The 20,531-nt window shown below is 42.8% G+C and overlaps 1 protein-coding gene across 2 annotated transcripts in view; it reads right to left on the bottom strand.

The window, feature by feature from the left end:
* TRIM36 (tripartite motif containing 36) overlaps positions 1–20,531 on the bottom strand; it is a 61,755-nt gene that overhangs the window by 16,439 nt on the left and 24,785 nt on the right. The window contains exons 2-4 of one of the 2 annotated variants that reach the window (XM_069753017.1): positions 12,134–12,368; positions 9,926–9,961; positions 2,285–2,610 (exon numbers count right to left, since the gene is read on the bottom strand). In XM_069753017.1, coding sequence (XP_069609118.1) covers positions 2,285–2,610; positions 9,926–9,961; positions 12,134–12,368 — 597 coding nt within the window. The remainder of the gene's footprint in view (positions 1–2,284; positions 2,611–9,925; positions 9,962–12,133; positions 12,369–20,531) is intronic. The other variant, XM_069753026.1, reaches the window with a different exon arrangement.

Consider the following 20,531-nt stretch of genomic DNA (forward strand, 5'->3'; position numbering starts at 1 on the left):
GCTGGGTGCTGCATTCAGCATACACCTCATTCTTCCTCCTCCAGAGGTCCTTGAGACCTTTATGGTTACTGATGCCGGCCTGCTGTGAGTGCCCCCCTGTGGTCAGCGCTCATAGCAAGCCTGCATTTTAGGTACATAGCAGCGATCTGATGCTCGCTGCCAGCTCCTAGCCTCCCATGGAGGCTATTGAAGCATGGCAAAAGTTAAAAAGTGTTTTTAAAAATATGAAATATAAAAGTTTAAATCACCCCCTTTCGCCCCATCCAAAATTAAATAAAAAAAAAAAAATCAAACCTAGACATATTTGGTATTGCCACATTCAGAATCGCCAAAAAAAAAAAAAAAAAAAAAAAAAAAAAAAAAATTTGAAACGCCAAAATCATGGGTTTTTTGGTCGCCGCGACATTGCATTAAAATGCAATAACAGGCGATCAAAAAATAACGTATCTGCACAGAAGTGGTATTAAAAATGTCAGCTCGGCACACAAAAAATAAGCCCTCTCCTGACCCCAGATCACGAGAGAGTGATGCTACGGGTATCGGAAAATGGCTTTTTTTGTTTGTTTCTTTTAGCAAAGTTTTAAATTTTGTTCTTCACCACTTAGACACCTAACATGTCTAGGTTATTTTTTATCTAAACTCGTAATGACCTGGAGAATCATAGTATCAGGTCAGTTTTAGCATTTAGTGAACAAAAAACAAGTGTGGGATTGCACTTCACCACACTTGGAATTTTTTTTCCCGTTTTCTAGTACAAGATATGGTAAAACCAATGGTGTCTTTCAAAACGACAACTCGTCCCGCAAAAAAATAAGCCCTCACATGGCCATATTGATGGAAAAATTGAAAAAAAAAAAAAAAAAAAAAAAAAAGTTATGGCTCTGGGAAGGAGGGGAGTGAAAAACGAAAAAGGGCTGCGGTGTGAAGGGGTTAAAAATCAGTCTTGTGGTTGTTATATAATCAACCAAGGTATCATTTTATTCGGTAAAATGGCACGAACCTGACACTGTCTGTAGGTTACTGTGCACAATCCTGTCGACAGGTTCCCTTTAACAAGGAAAAACAGACACCGTCTTGACAACTCAAGATTATTAGTGAGCTAAAGAACTTTGCTGAAGACAAATGGGTCAAGAGAGAAGTCTCGGGAAGACTCCCAGATGCTGGTGTCTGGGCATTGTTTGCAGCAGGTCATAACAGCCAAAAGAGGTTTAGCTCACTACTAAAGTCATTTGTCATCAAGGGGTTAAATCTGAGACTGAAAGGCCACATGTACACGTTAAGTATTCGGCGAGCAATTTAATTCAGTATTTGTAAGCCAAAACCAGGAGTGGGTGAAAAATGCAGAACACTAACCAGATACTCACCCTATGTACATGGCCCAACAGGCAGTGAAGGCGCATGTGTGTTGGATTTGGAGAAACAGCTTATTACTTGTACTGAGATATTTAAATTGTTTTTTGTTTCACTGATCTTTTGCTTGTTTTCAATAGGCGTTGAATATCAAACCCCCCCCCCAAAAAAAAAAAACTATAAAAAAAAGACACTGCACTAAAAAACGTGAGAAAGTACTAGCAGGACAAAGATTGGATTGCTACATATGTTTTCTACCGCACATATTAATGTCATGATGAACATGAGGCGCACACACACACACACACACACACACACACACTAACAGAGGCTCCTTTGCCCTTCCTGACAACTGTCGCTTCATTTTATATCCAGGCTTATTATGTTATGTTGCCAGGAAACAGTCAGCAGAGATATCACATACTTTTCATAGAATGTGTGCAGTCAGAGCATTGTGCTCCTCGCCACCTTTCATCTACATGCTCACTGTAGCTCCAGGATCGACACATAGAGAAGGCCAATTCATAGCACATATTATATTTCCTTGTAACCTTTCAAATACATGCTTCTTGCTGATCTAGGACTTGTCCAGGTCTCAGATCATAATTACTTCTCCTTAGGACAGAACATCAGTGTCAGATGGGCGGCACAGAGATAAAACAGCTCAGTACTCCATGTAGTGGCCGTTCTCAGGTAGTGCAGCTCAGCTTCTACAGGAGATGAACTATAGCGGAAAACAGTCATTACCGATACATGCAATACAACACCTATAAAAATACACGAGGGATGTTCGTGTACATGTTGGAGCAGATTTTATACAAAAACAGTGTCGCCCTGGGGGTGATCACTTCTGTTTAAGCTCTATAGACAACACACACTGGTTTCACAAGGCCAGACTCATGCTTGACCACATCCATGCCCCAAAAGAACTCACTTTCGGTCTGAAGCTAGTTGTAGGTGCACCATATTCATGCTGGGCTTTGATGGTCCCCCAGGGATGGTTGATCTTGAAGCACTCATTACAGAAGCTGGCACTGCAATCCAAACAGCTCTTTGTAGATTCTTGGACTGGAGGTTTACAGAAGTCACACATGATGGCAGTAGCAGCTCGAGCCGCCTGTCTGTAGCGTTCTACTATAGACTCCAAAGTAAAGTTCCGAAAAAGGCCATTCATTCCTCGCTCTCCAAGGTCCACATCACGTAAACAGCCGGGACACGACAATGAAGTAATTCTAGGGGTTAAAGAATTGCGCTTAGACCCTAGAAAGATAATATAAATTTTGTTAATTTAGAGAACTGTAGAATGAGATGAAGACCAAAGTACATACAGCCAACACTGGCACGGCAACATTTTAATATCAAAGATGAACAGAAAGATATAAAGAATATATATATATATATATATATATATATATATATATATATATATATATATATATATATATATATATATATATATATATATATATATCATTTTCAGGAATAAAAAAAAAAATAAAAATAAAATTTAGGCGTTAACTCCACCTTGTACGTTTATAACAAATTCAGACTATTCCCTAGATGTATTGTAGAGGCAGGTCGAAAATGGCTTCTACTTAGGACAACTGGGCCCTCGTGTAATCAAATTCAGACAAACTCACCAGTGACAGTAAAAACGGGGGGAGAGGGGAGAGGGGAGAGAGGAGAGGGGAGAGAGGAGAGAGGAGAGAGGAGAGAGAAAAAAAAAAAATCCCATTGGCTTTGCATTGGGTTTCGTGTTTCGGTCGATCCTCGACTTTTCGCCATAATCGGCCGATTTCACTCGACTCGACTTTTGAGATAGTCGGGTTTCGTGAAACCCGGCTCGACCCTAAAAAAGTCAAGGTCGCTCAACCCTAGCTCTGAACTGATTGGCCACACCAAAAGTGCACAAATCGTCTGTTCTTGGTTTTGACATTTATCTTGCGCCAAAAAGATCTTCTCAAACCTGCCATTTTTGGGCTCAAATGTGAGGCCGATTTCTGGGACCTGCATCCCTCTACATTCACTGCTATGGAAGGGCACCTGTAAGAGTCATACTCCTTGATGCAATGAGTCCGTCATATCAATAACAGTTATCCCTACACAAGACAATCCCAGACAAGTCCAATTTGCCTCAGAGGAAGGTCCATGTCAGCCAAACCAACAGTCTAGAATTCCTTGGATTCTTCATGCTGATGGTGGGCTACAGTATCCAGGGCAACTGCAGCAAAGTGACAAATAATCTAGCCCATGCCGTTACACTGAGGCCGTCACCACCCCGATTTAAAAGATTGAAACGGAGCCATCTTCAAAAGATTTGCCGAGAGGTCAGAAGTATACAGGACTCAAAGCTGCCACCAAGTATTCATGTCAAAACCAAACCCAGGATCGGGATTTAGTTTGTCAAAGTACCTTGTGGCCCTAGTTCAAGCCACAATTATTATTATTATTATTATTATTTATTTATATAGCACCATTGATTCCATGGTGCTGTACATGAGAAGGGGTTACACACAAGTTACAAATATCACATACAGTAAACAAACTAACAATGACGGACTGATACAGAGGGGCGAGGACCCTGCGGGCTTACATTCTACAGATAAGAGGCTCATATCTAAAATCGCTTTAAAAGAAATGTAACTGCGCAGTTTAATTGTTAATACCATTTGAAAGTTTCACTAAGAAAGTTCTAGAACAGTGCATGCTGCTCACCAATAGTCACTGGAGCGGTGATCGAGTGCTCAAGAGTCAGGGTCCTCCTTAGCCACCATGCCAGAAAAGGTGGCAGACAGATTGGAAATATACAATTCATTTAAATGGCAGTCTCCTGTATGTTAATCTCCTTCATGACAAGGATTTTCCATTCCCCCCCTCACCCTCCTAGAGTCAACTTTTTTTTTTTTGCAGTAACTATAGCCGCAAGATGGATTTTTTTTGCAGGACGAGTTGTACTTTTCAATGGCATCATTCATTTTTTTTTTGGGGGGGGGGGGGGGGGGGCGAGAGGGGGGTCGCATTTACCAAGTCGTTCAATGTATTGCAGAGTTGGTAAAAGTCCAAAGTATTGTTTTTAAACGGTTTTATTTTCGTAATGGGGCAAAAGTGGGGGTGTAGGAATGATTGAGCTTTCATTGTCTTTATATTTTTTTACTGTATTTAATAGTCTTCAATGATTTGAAGCTGCGATCCTCTGATTGTGGTTTCACTTTACACAGCAGTGCATCAGCATTGATATGTTTAGCACGAGCAATCTCTGAATGCCAGGTGCAGAGCTGTCTTTCATAAGAGGATTGTACCGACAGTGGCATTTAGCAGGTTAACCGCTGTGGGCGGAGCTCTACTCTGCTCACGGCTTTTGAAGCGATGTGATGGCTGATTAAATTAGCCATCATGTGCAGGCAAAGAAGCGAGCCTGCATTAAAGACAAGACAACACATGAAGTAAATGTACATTTACTAAAGGTACCGTCACATTAAGCAACTTACCAACGAGAACGACAGCGATCGGTGACGTTGCAGCGTCCTGGATAGCGATCTCGTTGTGTCTGACACGCAGCAGCGATCAGGATCCTGCTGTGACATCGCTGGTCGTAGCTGAAAGTCCGGAACTTTATTTGGTCGTCAGGTCGGCGTGATTCGTCATGTTTGACAGCAAAAGCAACGATACCAGCAATGGTTTTACATGGAGCGAACAACCAGCGAGAACGATAAGTACGTCACTGGATCGCTCCTGCATCGCTCAGCTGTTGCCGGTGTTTGACGTCTCCTAGCGACCTAAACAGCGATGCTGCAGCGATCGGCTCGTTGTCTATATCGCTGCAGCGACGCTAAATGTGACGGTACCTTTAGGGAGCACCTGCCTATAGTATCTTCTCCCAAAGGGCAGATTTTCAGAATCAAGTCTATAGTGCTTACAGAGGGTTGGAGAGGACCATGTTGCCACCTTACATATCTGACATCTTGCCAGGAAGTCACGATAGCTCAAGTAGAATAAGCCCTTATGTTCTCAGGGACTGACTACCAATGGAGGAGTAGGCCAAGTTAGTGGCCTCCCTTATCCATCTCCCTGGGCAACCTCTCGAGACCTTTAGGTCTTTCCTAGAGCGCTCGAAAGGGGGGGGGGGGGGGGGGGGAAAGACTGGCTCTACTTATAGGGTTTTGTTGCAAATATACAATTTATCAAAGACATTCTAACATCCAGGGTGTAACATTTTTCCTTCTTAGGGTTCCTGGGGTTAGTGCAAAAAGGAATCGCTATGGAATTTTGTGGCTACTTTTGGAAGTTATGGATCTGGTTTTTAGAATAACCATCTTCCAAAATTTGTACAAGAGGGAGCATTAACCAAATCAGTTACACAATGCCGCTAAAGCCGAGACTTGCACTTTAAGAGTGCTTAGGGATAACCCTAAGCCCGAACCCTTTTTTCGAATAAATTTGATAGGCTCCTCTCACCCAATTTTCCCCCTGAGCTAGTCAGGAACTTTTTCCATGTTTTACCATATATCTTTATTATTGGTTTCCTGCTCTTAAAAGGGGTACTCTGGAAAGAAATTGTAATGGCCATACATTCATAACTAGTGATGAGCGAATACACTCGTTACTCGAGACTTCCCGAGCATGCTCGGGTGACCTCAGTAATTTTTTAGTGCTCAGAGATTTCATTTTTCTTGCTGCAGCTGAATGATTTACATCTGATAGCCAGCATAAGTAGATGTGGGGGTTGCCTGGTTGCTAGGGAATCCCCACATGTAATCAAGCTGGCTAACAGATGTAAATCATTCAGCTGAGGGAATTAAAACTAAATCTCCGAGAACTAAAAAATTCGGAGGACCCCCCCCCCCCGAGCATGCTCGAGAAATCTCGAGTAATGAGTATATTCGCTCATCACTATTCATACCCATTATAACATGCATAGTGCCGTTTTCCACCCTCACACTACCAGTAATTCTGTGTGACCCTGCAGCTGCTCCTCCCTTATTGGATGTTACGTCACATCAGGGGTGTGTGCTAGTGTGCCCCCTGCTAATGTCTCCTTCACTGCAGTCAAATATTGGGTATGTGGCCTGCTCCAGACGGCTAGTAAAAGCAGCCAGACCCCCGATACCATCTGCTTGTATGTAGTCCCTTATCCTTGATGGGTGGGTCCCCCCTCTGTGGCGCTATCTTAGGGGAAAGGAAAGTGATTGACACTAAAAGCTAGTCAGAGACAAGACCAAGCAGCAGCATGACAAGAACACTGGGGGTTCAGGGAGGAGAATATAACAATCTTTATTTTTATATAGCGCTAGCATATTCCGGAGCGCTTTACAGTTTACACACATCATCATCACTGTCCCCGATGGGGCTCACAATCTAAATTCCCTATCAGTATGTCTTTGTAATGTGGGAGGAAACCAGAGAACCCGGAGGAAACCCACACAAACACGGAGAGAACATACACACTCCTTGCAGATGTTATCCTTGGTGGGATTTGAACCCAGGACTCCAGTGCAGCAAGGCTACAGTGCTAACCACTGAGCCACTGTGCCGCCCATAGTTCCTTTTTATTTTGTCAAAGTCATCCATTAGTGATGAGTGTGTGCACGGGTAGGGAGTTATCTGAGCACGCTCAGTATTTTGGCATGCTCGAACAATACGCTCGAGTCACTGACGCTGCATGTTTCTGCATGGGACTTTAGCATATTTTTCTAGAAAGCTGAAAATACTCAGATTAGAACACCTTATCCGAGCACGCTCGCTCATCACCAACATCTATGCTATTTACGGTATATGCCCAGAACAATCCCTTCAGAAGGTTTAAAAAGACCTCTGGTGGGGGGTAGAAACTTCACTACTTCCTTCTAGCAAGAGGAGAGAAATGTCAGAGCGATTGTAAGAGATTGAAAATGTCAATTTTTCAATGTAGGGTTTAAAAATTATTCTGAAAGTTAGAAATAGCAACTTTGGGGTAAAGGTAAAAAACATTTAACATCAATGGTTTGTGTATTTGCAAAACAAAAAGGCACTAGACAATGGGGCAGATTTACCAATCCTCTCATTCTGACAATGGAGACTTACCCTAAACAGTGTTCCTGCAGGATGAGATATGGCATTAGATGGCTAACATTCGTACACCCCCCACCTAAATGTTGGTTCATGTTGGCTTATGTTGCCTTTTCAGCTAAGCCAACCTGCCTTTGAGTGAGCCACAAGGGTTTAAATGGGTTAAAAAAAAAAAAAGAGATGAAAGTTTGTGGCCAAATGTTGCTGCATTTTTCTTCTAAGTAGAGATGAACTTACAAAAGTAAAACTGCCCCAATGTGCGTTTAACTTCAAACACATGAAATGCATGCAAACACCAAAAGGAGGAAAGGTGAGGCACAAAGTAAGAATTCACCAGTGCAATACAGCCAAAAACTTTCATTCTGTTGGAAACAATGAATCATGAGAAAATGTGGATGAAATATTTCAGTAAATGATATAAAGTTGATGCAATGACATGTTTACTGACGCTAGGAAAGGCAATGGATTTCCATGGTAAAGTTCACTCACAGTACAACAGCCAATATACAGTTATTTTATGTATTTTTAAAGCAAGGACAGAATAGCCTAATCGCTACACTATTTTATACTTTCAACCCTTCTCAACTGGGAGATTTTTTTTCTTCTTTATTTCTATTTTTTTCCTGTCATTTTTTCCCCGTCTTCTGAAGTGCCACATCCTTTACATTGTCTGTTAACATAACTGTATGAGGCCTTTATCTTACTGTAGGATGAGACACAAATGACACAACCTTCTATCATGTGTGAGAGAGGCACTATTTTTTATTGTATACCCATTTTCCCAGACCAGTAACTTTCAATGTTCAGTGGATGAGGCTGGGTGCTTGCTTGTTGTTTTGCTCTCTAACCCAAAGTTTATATAGACTCCACTGTGCCACAGATACAAGGATTTGATCATTACATTTTGCATTAACTTGCACTGTTGTGGCAGGCCAGGTCCGATGGGAGGTGCCGGACCCGGACGCCCATCTTCATACGATGACGTCCTCTTCCTTGCTTCCTGTCACGGCTCCTGCACAAGTGTACCGATTTTGCCCTGTTGAGGGCCACGTAAAGTACTGCAGTGCACAGGCGCCGGGTAAGCTCAGAGGCCCTGCGCACTACACTACTTTACGTGGCCCTCAACATGGCAAAATCGGTACGCTTGTGCAGGAGCCGTGACAGGAAGCAAGGAAGAGGACGTCATCGTATGAAAATAGGAGGCGCTGGACGGGACCGTGACGAGCATTGGACCGGACCGCCCCCGGGTGAGTATAATCAACTTGTTTTTCCTCATCTTTCAGGATACATTGGGGGGCTTATATACAGCATTACAGAATGCTGTAGATAAGCCCCTAATGGCGGTGGCCGCAGCTTATATACAAAAAAATGAGGTCACAGATTCCCTTTAATGTGAATCCAGCATTACTTGTACAACCATGTACAAACTGATGGAAAGTTAAGCCTTCGTTTATCATTTGAGGGCTACATTAAAGTGGATATTTGTGACTTTAGAAAAAGTGCCCAGCACCAACAAGCAGTTAGCTGCTACCTACCTACCTGCTTTGCCAGTCATTCCAGGCTGGCAGATGGCACGTCAGAGCGGCTGCTTTTCCTGTTAACAGAGCGGGAATACTGGCGTCGTGCAGATTTCACAACGGGCTCCCATCTGCCTTATTGGGCTGTCAAATCAGCGTGATGGCATTAGACCTGCCTTAGTTAAGTAAATAAGGCAGCACACTGCAGCGCTAAAACATGTAAACTTGAAAACACGAAATTTGAACTGCATTACTGCACTAGAAATATGAAAAATGAGAGCTTTTAGCGCATAAAAATGGCCAATTTTATGTGTACCTGGTAGCCCCTTTACGGCATCTCTCTTATACCAGGTCCTACACTTGCCTTACCGCGCTAAAAGCTCTCATTTTTCATATTTCTAGTGCAGTAATGCAGTTCAAATTTCGTGTTTTCAAGTTTACATGTTTTGGCGCTGCAGTGTGCTGCCTTATTTACTTAACTATATACGAGTTGGCAACTCTAGGTTCAGCACCTGTTCACACTTAGTCTATTAGACCTGCCTTGTCAGCAGTTAAAGAAATAGCCGTTCTGGTGACAGGAGAAGCTGAAGATCTGGTAGGAGCAGTTAATAATGTTCTGAAACACTTCACCCAGCAATAGTTGACCACTAGAATGGCCAACCCATAAAACTAAACACTAATTAGTGGAGTCACTATATAGTGGAGATTATGACTGCATCTGACTTTATCTAAGCATAGTGACGTACAACCAATTGTATGAGCATGCAGAAAACAAGAAAAAGAAACTAGCATAGTAATTAAAGACAATTGTATATACATAAACAGTTCAAAGTGGGAATAGTATTTAGAGTTCATGATTAAAGTGGCCAAGTTTGTTTTCTGGCACATTTACAGTGCTGGTATTGCCCATTGTAGTCTACCTCTCCAACAGAATGAAACCTACTACACAAACAGCAGAAACGGGAGTAAAGCCAATACACAAAGAAGCCCATTATAGTAACAGAACAAGTCACCTCTACTTCTCAGTACAAAAGAGCTCCGATGCGATGCTGAAAAATATTAACATGTGTAAAGTGAGACATTGCAGGTGTTACAGTACGTCCATTCCCCTCACACCACACATCTAAGATGTTCAAGGGAACCTGTCAGGCGAATCATGCTGCCCGAACCGGCTGAGCCCATAGGCAATTGACCGATTCCTCATACATTCTCTCGGAAACGCTGGAGCATTTCAAGAGTATCAGGTTGTTATTGAGCAGGCAAGGCTTCCATTAGTGTGGCCTGCCTCGGAGCTACATTAATCACCCGACAGCTTTATTTTAACGGGAACCTACAAGAAAAAAAAGTTATACCCTATATTTCACTACTGATTTATGTTGTCAAGGACTCCTTTTCTTCACATGTACAGTACTGGTAGGAAAACAAATTTGCAATGATTTCCAATGTTCTTGGAATGTGCACATTGTGGAAGGAAACAGACAGCAGAAAGGCACACACGGAAACAATGCGTAAAGAAGCGTGATACAAGCCAGAATTTGACCAAAATCCTAGATTCTGCAAAGTAGCCCCTTTTCACTGACAGCTTTACATACCCTTGACATTCTCTCAAGATGCTCCATCCTGTTGTTACCGGGAACAGCTTCAAGATAACAGGTAGGCCTACTCAAAAAGTTCATTTGTTGAATCCCTGTCCCTCAGATTTGTTCGTCAGTGTTGGTACACCTTTGCATACTATAGAGATGAGCCCTATTTTACAAGTGTTCTAGCACAGATAACTAGCAGATGCACCTCGAAAAGCAACTGTCCAGGGAGGAGAGCAAGAAGTGGCCTTTGAGGTCAACTTGCTCCAAAGAAACCATTCATTTGGTTCGCAAGTTAGGGGTCAAGCAACAAAAGATTAAAAAGAAGATCAGCAGGAATCTGTAATATAGTCTGACAAGTCAAAATTTGCTACCAACCACATTTTCTTCACGAGATGAAGTTAACAGAAGTTTCTACATGTGTGGTGCTCACCATGAAGTGAGAGGTGTGACGTGGGGGTATTTTGCTGGTGGAACTTGATAATTTATTCCATATTCAAGGGCCACTTACTCGGCATGGCCACAACACCTCATCTGGATTTCAGTTTGTGGAATCATTTGTGTTGCAATAGGACAAAGACCTAAAACATACATCAAGGCTATGTAAGGGCTGTAACCAAGAAAGTGAGGTATGGAACTCCGCATCAGATGATATGGCCTTTACAATCATCCAAACTCAGCCAAAACAGAGATGGTGTTGGACGAGTAGGACTGCAGAGTGATGGCAAAGCAGTCAAGTGCTCAGCCACGTCTGGGAACTCCTTTAAGGCTGTTGGAAGCCATTCCAGGTGACTATCTAGTGAAGCTGCTTGCGAGAGGCCAAGGGCGTGCAAAGCTGTCAGAGTAAAAGGGAGTACATTGAGGAACGTAAGGTTTAACATGTGTTTTTTTTTTTACTTATTTTCATGTGTGTTCCTTTGTGGTTTTGCTGCCTTCATTCTGAATTTACAACATGCACAGGCCAATAAGAACACAAAAAAGTATAAATAGGCATGTCCATACTGGTAAGGTGCCTGTACATATTAGTGATTTTATCTAATAATAAAAAAAAAAAAAAAAAGTCAGGAGGTATGTGAACTTTGCTTTACAGCCCATGTACAAGATACCGGTGTATCCTGCCATGTGGGCCAATCACGCGAATGACCCAACCAGGAGAGATGGACTACTTCAATGAAGTCATTTACATGGGGTGAATACAATTTAAGAGGGGCACAGGACAGGTTTAGAAGAGTTCTTAAACATTAGAAGGCTGTGGCGGTGCTTCAGGGTGGATTTTGTCCAGATAGGTTGCCATTAGTGCTTTTAAAATAAATGCTTATCGAGACCACCCATTCACCAAAGATGGCTACCCAGTGATTGTTACAGATACAGCTCTGAAAAGTTATTAACCCACCATAAATTAAAAAAGGCGTATACTACTGCAACCTGTAAATACCCTGATCGGAGACCTGTGGCTGTACCCCCTACAGTTTAGTAGCCCTTGCCTACACACAAGAGGCAGTAACTGGTATATCGTATGTACATGTCCTAGGAGAAGAGTGATGCAAATGCATGCGCTCATAGCACATAGCCCCAGTGACAGGAATTTGCAAGAGATGAAGGGGAAGGTGGCGGAATAAAACTTGCGAATATATCACAAACCTGATCTAAGAAGTCTGTCGATCCTTTCTATGCTGGGTGACTGCATGCGGACGCGGGGGCTTCCAGGTGTTGAGGTTTCGGAGCTCACATCTGTGGAGTCCTCCAGAGACATGAAGAGCAGCTCCTTCACGCACTTGTGACAGATGCTGTGCTGACATGGTAAGATCACTGGATGCGTGTACAACTCCTTACAAGCAGGACATAAAAGCTCACGCTCAATATTTTTTATGGCAACCTGGAGAATAGGGAAAATAAAACACGGTAAATTTAAAATCATGAGTCACCTCTTCATACTGTATCTAGAAACTGCAAATTATGTGGAGAAAAAAAAAAATCCACCACCCCATATAAACAAATATTCATTTTTATCCATTTTCAGAATTTATCCTTATATTGTTTAGACTACTTCCAAAACAGTCAAAAAGGATCCCTACCCAAAAGGCAAACATTATATAATAGAAATACTCGGAGGATTATACATACTAAATTGGGACTTAACGCCAAAGTTAATCATTTACGGTACATTTTTGGTTTCTTAATCCCCATGTTTTCCTCCAGTACAATAATAACACCTATACGCACCTCTGGCTCTCCTGAGGCACGATTCCAGTGACCAATCAGTGCTGACTTCACTCACATCTTTCAGGCTAATCAAGACACCCGGAGGAAGCAAGAGCAGCCACATCTATAACTTTACTTTTTTTGCTAATGGTACCAGATGCAGTTATGACCAACAAATTCATCAAGATGGCCTTTTTCCTGCCATAAATTCAGGGCTGTGGAGTCTGAATAGGACAATGCAGTATGAGCTGTAAATGTTTTCATAAGAATTTGGGAAAGTTATGAAGTGTCCTATAAATGTCTGTTCTGTTCCTGATCCAAGGATGTCGGCTTTTGGTGGAGATGAATCTGTGCTGCACTTTATGCACATGCTCAGTAGTGACCAGTGCTGGGGAGTTGAGAGTCGGGGACATTGAAGAGTCGGAGGATTGGATTACTGCCTCCACAGACCGGCCTAAACTGCTTTAAAGGGAACCTGTCACCCCGAAAATGGCGGGTGAGGTAAGCCCACCGGCATTAGGGGCTTATCTGCAGCATTCTGTAATGCTGTAGATAAGCCCCCGATGTTACCTGAAAAAGGAGAAAGACGTTATATTATACTCACCCAGGGGCGGTCCCACTGCTGGTCAGGTCAAATGGGAGTCTCCGGTCCGCTGCGGCGCCTCCCATCTTCATTACAAGACGTCCTCTTCTGATCTTCAGCCACAGCTCCGGCGCAGGCGTACTTTGCTCTGCCCTCTTGAGGGCAGAGGTAGTACTGCAGTGCGCAGGCACCGGAAAGCTCAGAGGCCCGGCGCCTGCGCACTGCAGTACTTTGTCTGCCCTCAACAGGGCAGAGCAAAGTACGCCTGCGCCGGAGCCGTGGCTGAAGATCAGAAGAGGACGTCTTGTAATGAAGATGGGAGGCACCGCAGCGGACCAGAGACGCCCATCTGACCTGACCAGCAGCGGGACCGCCCCTGGGTGAGTATAATAGAACGTCTTTTTCTCCTTTTTCAGGTAACATCGGGGGCTTATCTACAGCATTACAGAATGCTGCAGATAAGCCCCTGATGCCGGTGGGCTTACCTCACCCGTGATTTTCGGGGTGACAGGTTCCCTTTAATACCATATGCAAAATACACAAAAAAAATAAAATTATATACATACACACATACACACATACACACATACTCTATGGATGTGATGAGTCATGAAAAACCATCTGATATAACAACGTCATCCAAAAAACAGGAAGAATTAAAAAAGAAAAAAATAAATATAATAAATTGGGTGCAAAAAAGAAAAAAGTTCCCACAAACAATGATGAATCAGGGCCCAAGTACAAGTGCTTCTCACAAAATTAGAATATCAAAAATGTAATTTATTTCAGTTCCTAAATACAAAGATAAACTCACAGAGTCATTACAAACAGTGAGCTATTTCAAGTGTTTATTTCTGTTAATGTTGATGTTTATTGCTTACAGCCAATGAAAAATCAGTCATCTCAGTAAATTAGAACAAAAAACACCTGCAAAGGCCAAAAAAGGTGACTGCTAAAGAAGCTGGCTGTTCACAGAGTGCTGTATCCAAGCACATTAATGGGGGGAGATTTACAAGGAGTGGACTGCTGCTGGAGTCAGTGCTTCAAGAGCCACCACACACAGACGTATCCAGGACATGGGGAACAAGTGTCTCATTCCTTGTGTCAAGCCACTCATGACCAATAGACAACGCTAGAAGCGTCTTACCTGGGCCAAGAAGAAAATGAACTGGACTGTTGCCCAGTGGTCCAAAGTGTCTTGAAAGAAAATTTTGCATTTTATGTGGAAATCGAGGTCCCAGAGTCTGGAGGAAGAGTGGAGAGGCCACAATCCAAGCTGCTTGTGGTCTAGTGTGAAGTTTCCACAATCAGTGATGTTTTGGGGAGCCATGCCATCTGCTGTAGGTCCACTGTGTCTTATTAACCCCTTCATGACCCAGCCTATTTTGACCTTAAAGACCTTGCCGTTTTTTGCAATTCTGACCAGTGTCCCTTTATGAGGTAATAACTCAGGAACGCTTCAACGGATCCTAGCGGTTCTGAGATTGTTTTTTCGTGACATATTGGGCTTCATGTTAGTGGTAAATTTAGGTCAATAAATTATGCGTTTATTTGTGATAAAAACGGAAATTTGGCGAAAATTTTGAAAATTTCGCAATTTTCACATTTTGAATTTTTATTCTGTTAAACCAGAGAGATATGTGACACAAAATAGTTAATAAATAACATTTCCCACATGTTTACTTTACATCAGCACAATTTTGGAAACAAAATTTTTTTTTGTTAGGAAGTTATAAGGGTTAAAATTTGACCAGCGATTTGTCATTTTTACAACGAAATTTACAAAACCATTTTTTTTTAGGGACCACCTCACATTTGAAGTCAGTTTGAGGGGTCTATATGGCTGAAAATACCCAAAAGTGACACCATTCTAAAAACTGCACCCCTCAAGGTACTCAAAACCACATTCAAGAAGTTTATTAACCCTTCAGGTGCTTCACAGCAGCAGAAGCAACATGGAAGGAAAAAATGAACATTTAACTTTTTAGTCACAAAAATTATCTTTTAGCAACAATTTTTTTATTTTCCCAATGGTAAAAGGAGAAACTGAACCACGAAAGTTGTTGTGCAATTTGTCCTGAGTACGCTGATACCTCATATGTGGGGGTAAACCACTGTTTGGGCGCACGGCAGGGCTTGGAAGGGAAGGAGCGCCATTTGACTTTTTGAATGGAAAATTATTTCCATCATTAGCGGACACCATGTCGCGTTTGGAGAGCTCCTGTGTGCCTAAACATTGGCGCTCCCCCACAAGTGACCCCATTTTGGAAACTAGACCCCCCAAGGAACTTATTTAGATGCCTAGTGAGCACTTTAAACCCTCAGGTGCTTCACAAATTGATCTGTAAAAATGAAAAAGTACTTTTTTTTCACAAAAAAATTCTTTTCGCCTCAATTTTTTCATTTTCACATGGGCAGTAGGATAAAATGGGTATTATTACCTACCGATAATTCGGTTTCCAGGAGTCCATCCTGACAGCACATTGGAGGACGTCCTCCTCCTCCTTGCAGGGACAGGAAACACAACACGAGAGGTTAAAAGGTCCCACTCCACCCCCTTTTCCTCAGTGTTTTGACAAGTACCACACCATGGATAGATATACTTTTGAAAACTTTATTAACCAAACATATTACAGCATATGAACTGGCATACATAGGGGGGGAAATAACGGTGCTGTCAGGATGGACTCCTGGAAACCGAATTATCGGTAGGTAATAATACCCATTTTCCAGGACGTCCCCCTGACAGCACATTGGAGAATACCAAAGAAAACTACGTTTAGGGTGGGACAACTGCTTGGAGAACTTTCCTCCCATAAGACGTCTGCTGAGCTGCTACTACGTCTAGCTTATAGTGCTTACAGAACGTGTTTACTCTGGCCCAAGTTGCTGCCTTGCAAATCTGATCTAGTGACGCTCCTGCTCGCTCAGCCCATGATGCTGAAACAGCCCTAGTAGAGTGAGCTTTAATCCCTGTTGGGCACGCTATCCCTTCTGATGCGTAGGCTTTTGAAATTATAAAATATAAAATATATTAAATTATAGTAGTAATCCATCTAGCTATAGACGCCTTGGAAGCTTTTTTACCTTTATTCTTACCTCCAAATAGGATAAAAAGATTAGAATCCTTCCTCCAGGAGCTAGTGGCCTCTAGATAGTTTAATACTGCCTGCCTAACATCCAGGGAGTGTAAAGCCTGTTCTTTTTCATTAGAAGGGTTCTCACAAAAGGAAGGTAAAATTATTTCCTGATCTCGATTTTTTGCTGAAGCTATTTTTGGGATAAAAGCTGGGTCTAATTTTAGGATTATATGATCCTCTCTGACTTGAAGATATGGATCCTTAATTGATAGAGCCTGAATTTCCCCTACGCGTTTAGCTGTAGTAATCGCTACTAGGAAGGCCGTCTTCCAGGTACGAACTGAAATAGGCATGTCCTCCTCTAGAGAATAGGGATCTTTACATAGAGCCCTAAGGACTAAATTTAAGTCCCAAGTGGGAGCTAGCTGTCTCAAGGTAGGCCGTAATCTTTGGATAGCCCTCACAAATCTGATTATCCAGGGATGGGAAGCTAATGGATAATCCAGAAAAGTACTAAGGGCCGAGATCTGGACTTTTATTGTACCTGGCCTGAGCCCCAAGTCAAAGCCTGCCTGTAAGAATTTTAAGACTCTAGGAACATCCAAGACCCCCGGAATCACAGCTGACCCGCCACTTCCCATACAAAATTTTTTCCAGATCTTGTGGTAGATGGCTGAGGTGACAGGCTTCCTACTAGCCTGGATGGTTGTAATTACTTCATCTGAAAGACCTCTGGATTTCAAGATGTCCCTCTCAGGATCCATGCTGATAGATGCAGTCTCTCCGGGTTTTGGTGTAAAACAGGCCCTTGATGAATTATATCCTTCCATAACGGGAGCATGATAGGGTCTCCCGATGCCATGGCCCCCAACAATGGGAACTAACTTCTCTTTGGCCAGAATGGTACAATTGTCAGCACTGTTGCCTGATCTTCCTGAATCTTCCTGAGCACTATTGGAATAAGTGCTATTGGTGGAAATGCGTAAGACAGAGGTTCGCTCCATGCTTGACTTAAGGCGTCGACTGCTTCCGGCATGTCTAGAGGGTTGAGGGAATAAAATCTGGGAACCTTTGAATTTTTCCTTGTGGCGAATAAATCTATCCTGGGCGTTCCCCAACGGTGGCAAAGAATTTGGAACATTTCTTGACTTAGTTCCCATTCGGTTGGAGAAACTTTCTTTCTGCTTAGATAGTCGGCTAGTATGTTCTGTGACCCTTCTAGATGCACTGCTGTTATAGATAAGACAACGTCTTCTGCCCAGGCAAATATTCTCTGCGCTAGACTTTGAAGCGCTTTGTGTTTGGAACCTCCTTGATGCCTCAAAAAGGATACCGCTGTTACATTGTCGGATAGGATTTTTACATGTTTGTCCTTTAGGCATGAACGGTTTCTTCTGAGAGCTTCCCAGACTGCGTATAATTCTCTGTAATTTGACGACATCTGACTGATCTCCTCGGGCCACTTGTCCTGAAAGAATTTTCCTTCTAGGTGCGCTCCCCATCCCCACTGACTTGCATCTGTGGTGATTATCACACAAGGGGTTGATATCCAAGGGATGCCCTTTTTTAGATTGTAGTCCTGGATCCACCATCGTAGTGATCTTCTTGTCTTCATTGATAGCTCTAGCCTCTTGTCTAATGTGGAACGACGTCGATCCCATACCATGAGTATCTGTTCTTGTAAAGGCCTTGAGTGAGCCTGAGCCCATCTGACACACGGAATGCATGCTGTCATCTTCCCCAAGACTTTCATAGCTGCTCTTATCGTCACTGGACTTCTTTGGAATTCTAAGATCATCTTTTTTAATGAGGTTCGTTTGTCCCTTGGTAAGAAGGACTGCCTGGTTGTAGAATCCAAGAGTACTCCTAGAAATATCTTCTGGGATTCTGGCTTTAAATGTGACTTTTTTCTGTTGACCACCCATCCTATTTCCTCTAATACTGCTATGACCCGATCTCTGTGTTGTAGCAGAATGGCCCTTGAACGTGCCACAACCAGAAAATCGTCTAAGTATGGAATTATTGTTATTCCTTGATTTCTTAAGAAAGCCACCACCTCTGCTACCAATTTGGTGAAAATTCTTGGGGCGGATGCTAGACCGAAAGGGAGGCATTGAAATTGGAAGTGGCAGGTCATGTCCGAGAGACTTACCGAGAATCTCAGAAGCTCCTGAGAAGAGAGATGTATCGGGACCTGATAATACGCACTCTTCAGATCGAGAGTGCACATTACCGAATCTTTGTTTATAAGATGAATGATGGACCTGATCGACTCCATTCTGAACCGTTTGTATTTGACGAAAACGTTCAGAGGTTTTAAATTTATTATTGTACGGGATTCCCCTGACGGTTTTGGAATAGAAAAAAAGAGAGGAATAGTGACCTGTACCTATTTCTGGAGTAGGAACCCGAACTATAACCCCGGAGTCGAACAGTTTTTGTAGGTCTAGAAACATAGGGGAATCTTTGGCTAACATTGTTGGTAAGATCCACCTCTGAGGTACGCGGGATATTAACTCTATTCTGTAACCTTCTGAGATTATCTTGAGGACATAATCGTTGTCTGAGATCTGACTCCATTGTTTGAGGAAGAAACTTAATCTCCCGCCTATTCCTATGGCGTCATTGTTTCCTTGGTCTATAGCCAGAACCGAACAAGGAATTCCTACCCCTTCTATTCTGAGCGTAGGAACTCCTAAAGGATCCTCTACCTGATCTCCATTGTTCTCTATACTCTGGAAATCTGCGGGGGGGAGGGGGAGGGGGGAGAGGCCTCCTCCGAAAGGGCTGAAACTTCTTGGGTTTATCCTCGGGAAACCCTCTTTTACTATCAGCTGCTGACTCTAGGATGTCATCTAAAGCCTGACCAAATATTCTGGAACCTGAAAATGGAATGGCGCATAATTTATTTTTGGATGCATTATCCCCCGACCAAGATCTAAGCCAAATAGCCCTTCTTGTTGCATTGGACAAGGAGCTATTTCTAGCCGCAAATCTCACAGATTCAGCTGATGTATCTGCCATAAAGGCCGTGGCTGACTTAATGATAGGCAGAGAAGCAATTATATCCGCCCGTGAAGTCTTATTAATTAAATGTTCTTCCAGCTGTTCCATCCACAGGAACATGGATCTCGCTACAGAAGTAGCTGCGATGTTGGTTTTTATTAAAGCTGCTGAAGTCTCCCAGGCTCGACGTAAAAGGATATCCGCCTTGCGATCCATTGCATCCTTAAGACTAGATGAATCTTCGAAAGGTATTGATGTTTTCTTTGCCACCTTGGCTAAAGGGACATCTACCTTCGGAATCTCTTCCCATGTCTTGATCTCTTCTGAATCAAAAGGAAGACGATTTTTAAACTCTCTGGACATCACCAATCTTCGTTCCGCATCTTTCCATTCTTGCGAGATCATCTTACGTATGTGTTCACTCACCGGGAACACCGTCCGTTCCTGATATGTGAGCCCTCCGAACATCTGATCTTGTCTAGATCTCGGCTGTGGATCTTCTTTCACCTGCATAGTACGTCTGACCGCCTGGACCAGTTCTTCTGTTTCTTCAACTGGAAAGTAGTACCTCTTCCCTTCTTGTTCTTCTACTGGCAGTTCTCCTTCTTCTTGATCAGAACCTCTATATTCTGATTCCGCCTCCGATGAACCATCCTGAACCTCCTGTTCTGGATCTTTCCTTGGTCTTTTACGAGCCGGGCCCGGACTGTACACTTCCCGTTGTGACATTGAAGCTAAGGAATTCTGGACCTCCTCCCGGATTATATTCCTCATTTCGGACAACATTGATGGTTGTTCTTCTCTGACAATTTTCTTAATACAAGAGCTGCACAGATCCTTTTTGTATGCTTCTGAAAGTTTTGCGTTACATAGAGAGCACCTCTTAGATTTAGTCAATGACTTGCCAGACCTTTTAGTCTGAGGGAGGGGAGCTAGACTGGCCTCTTTATCCTAAATGTAAGCATAAGGACAAGAACGGCTCAGTGTGTGCAGGCGTATATTTGAGTACTCTGCGCATTGCGCACTTACCCCTATCTCCTCATTCCTGTTCTCCATATCCTCTGTGGAGAAATACTACTATCAGTACATGATCTCATATGCTCCCATATGTATAAAAGGGATATAGCAGCGTCTGCTGCACTCACCCTTGGTCTCCGGCATGTCCGCA

The sequence above is a fragment of the Ranitomeya imitator genome, chromosome 1 (assembly GCF_032444005.1).
Source record: "Ranitomeya imitator isolate aRanImi1 chromosome 1, aRanImi1.pri, whole genome shotgun sequence".
Classification (NCBI taxonomy): Eukaryota; Metazoa; Chordata; class Amphibia; order Anura; family Dendrobatidae; genus Ranitomeya; species Ranitomeya imitator.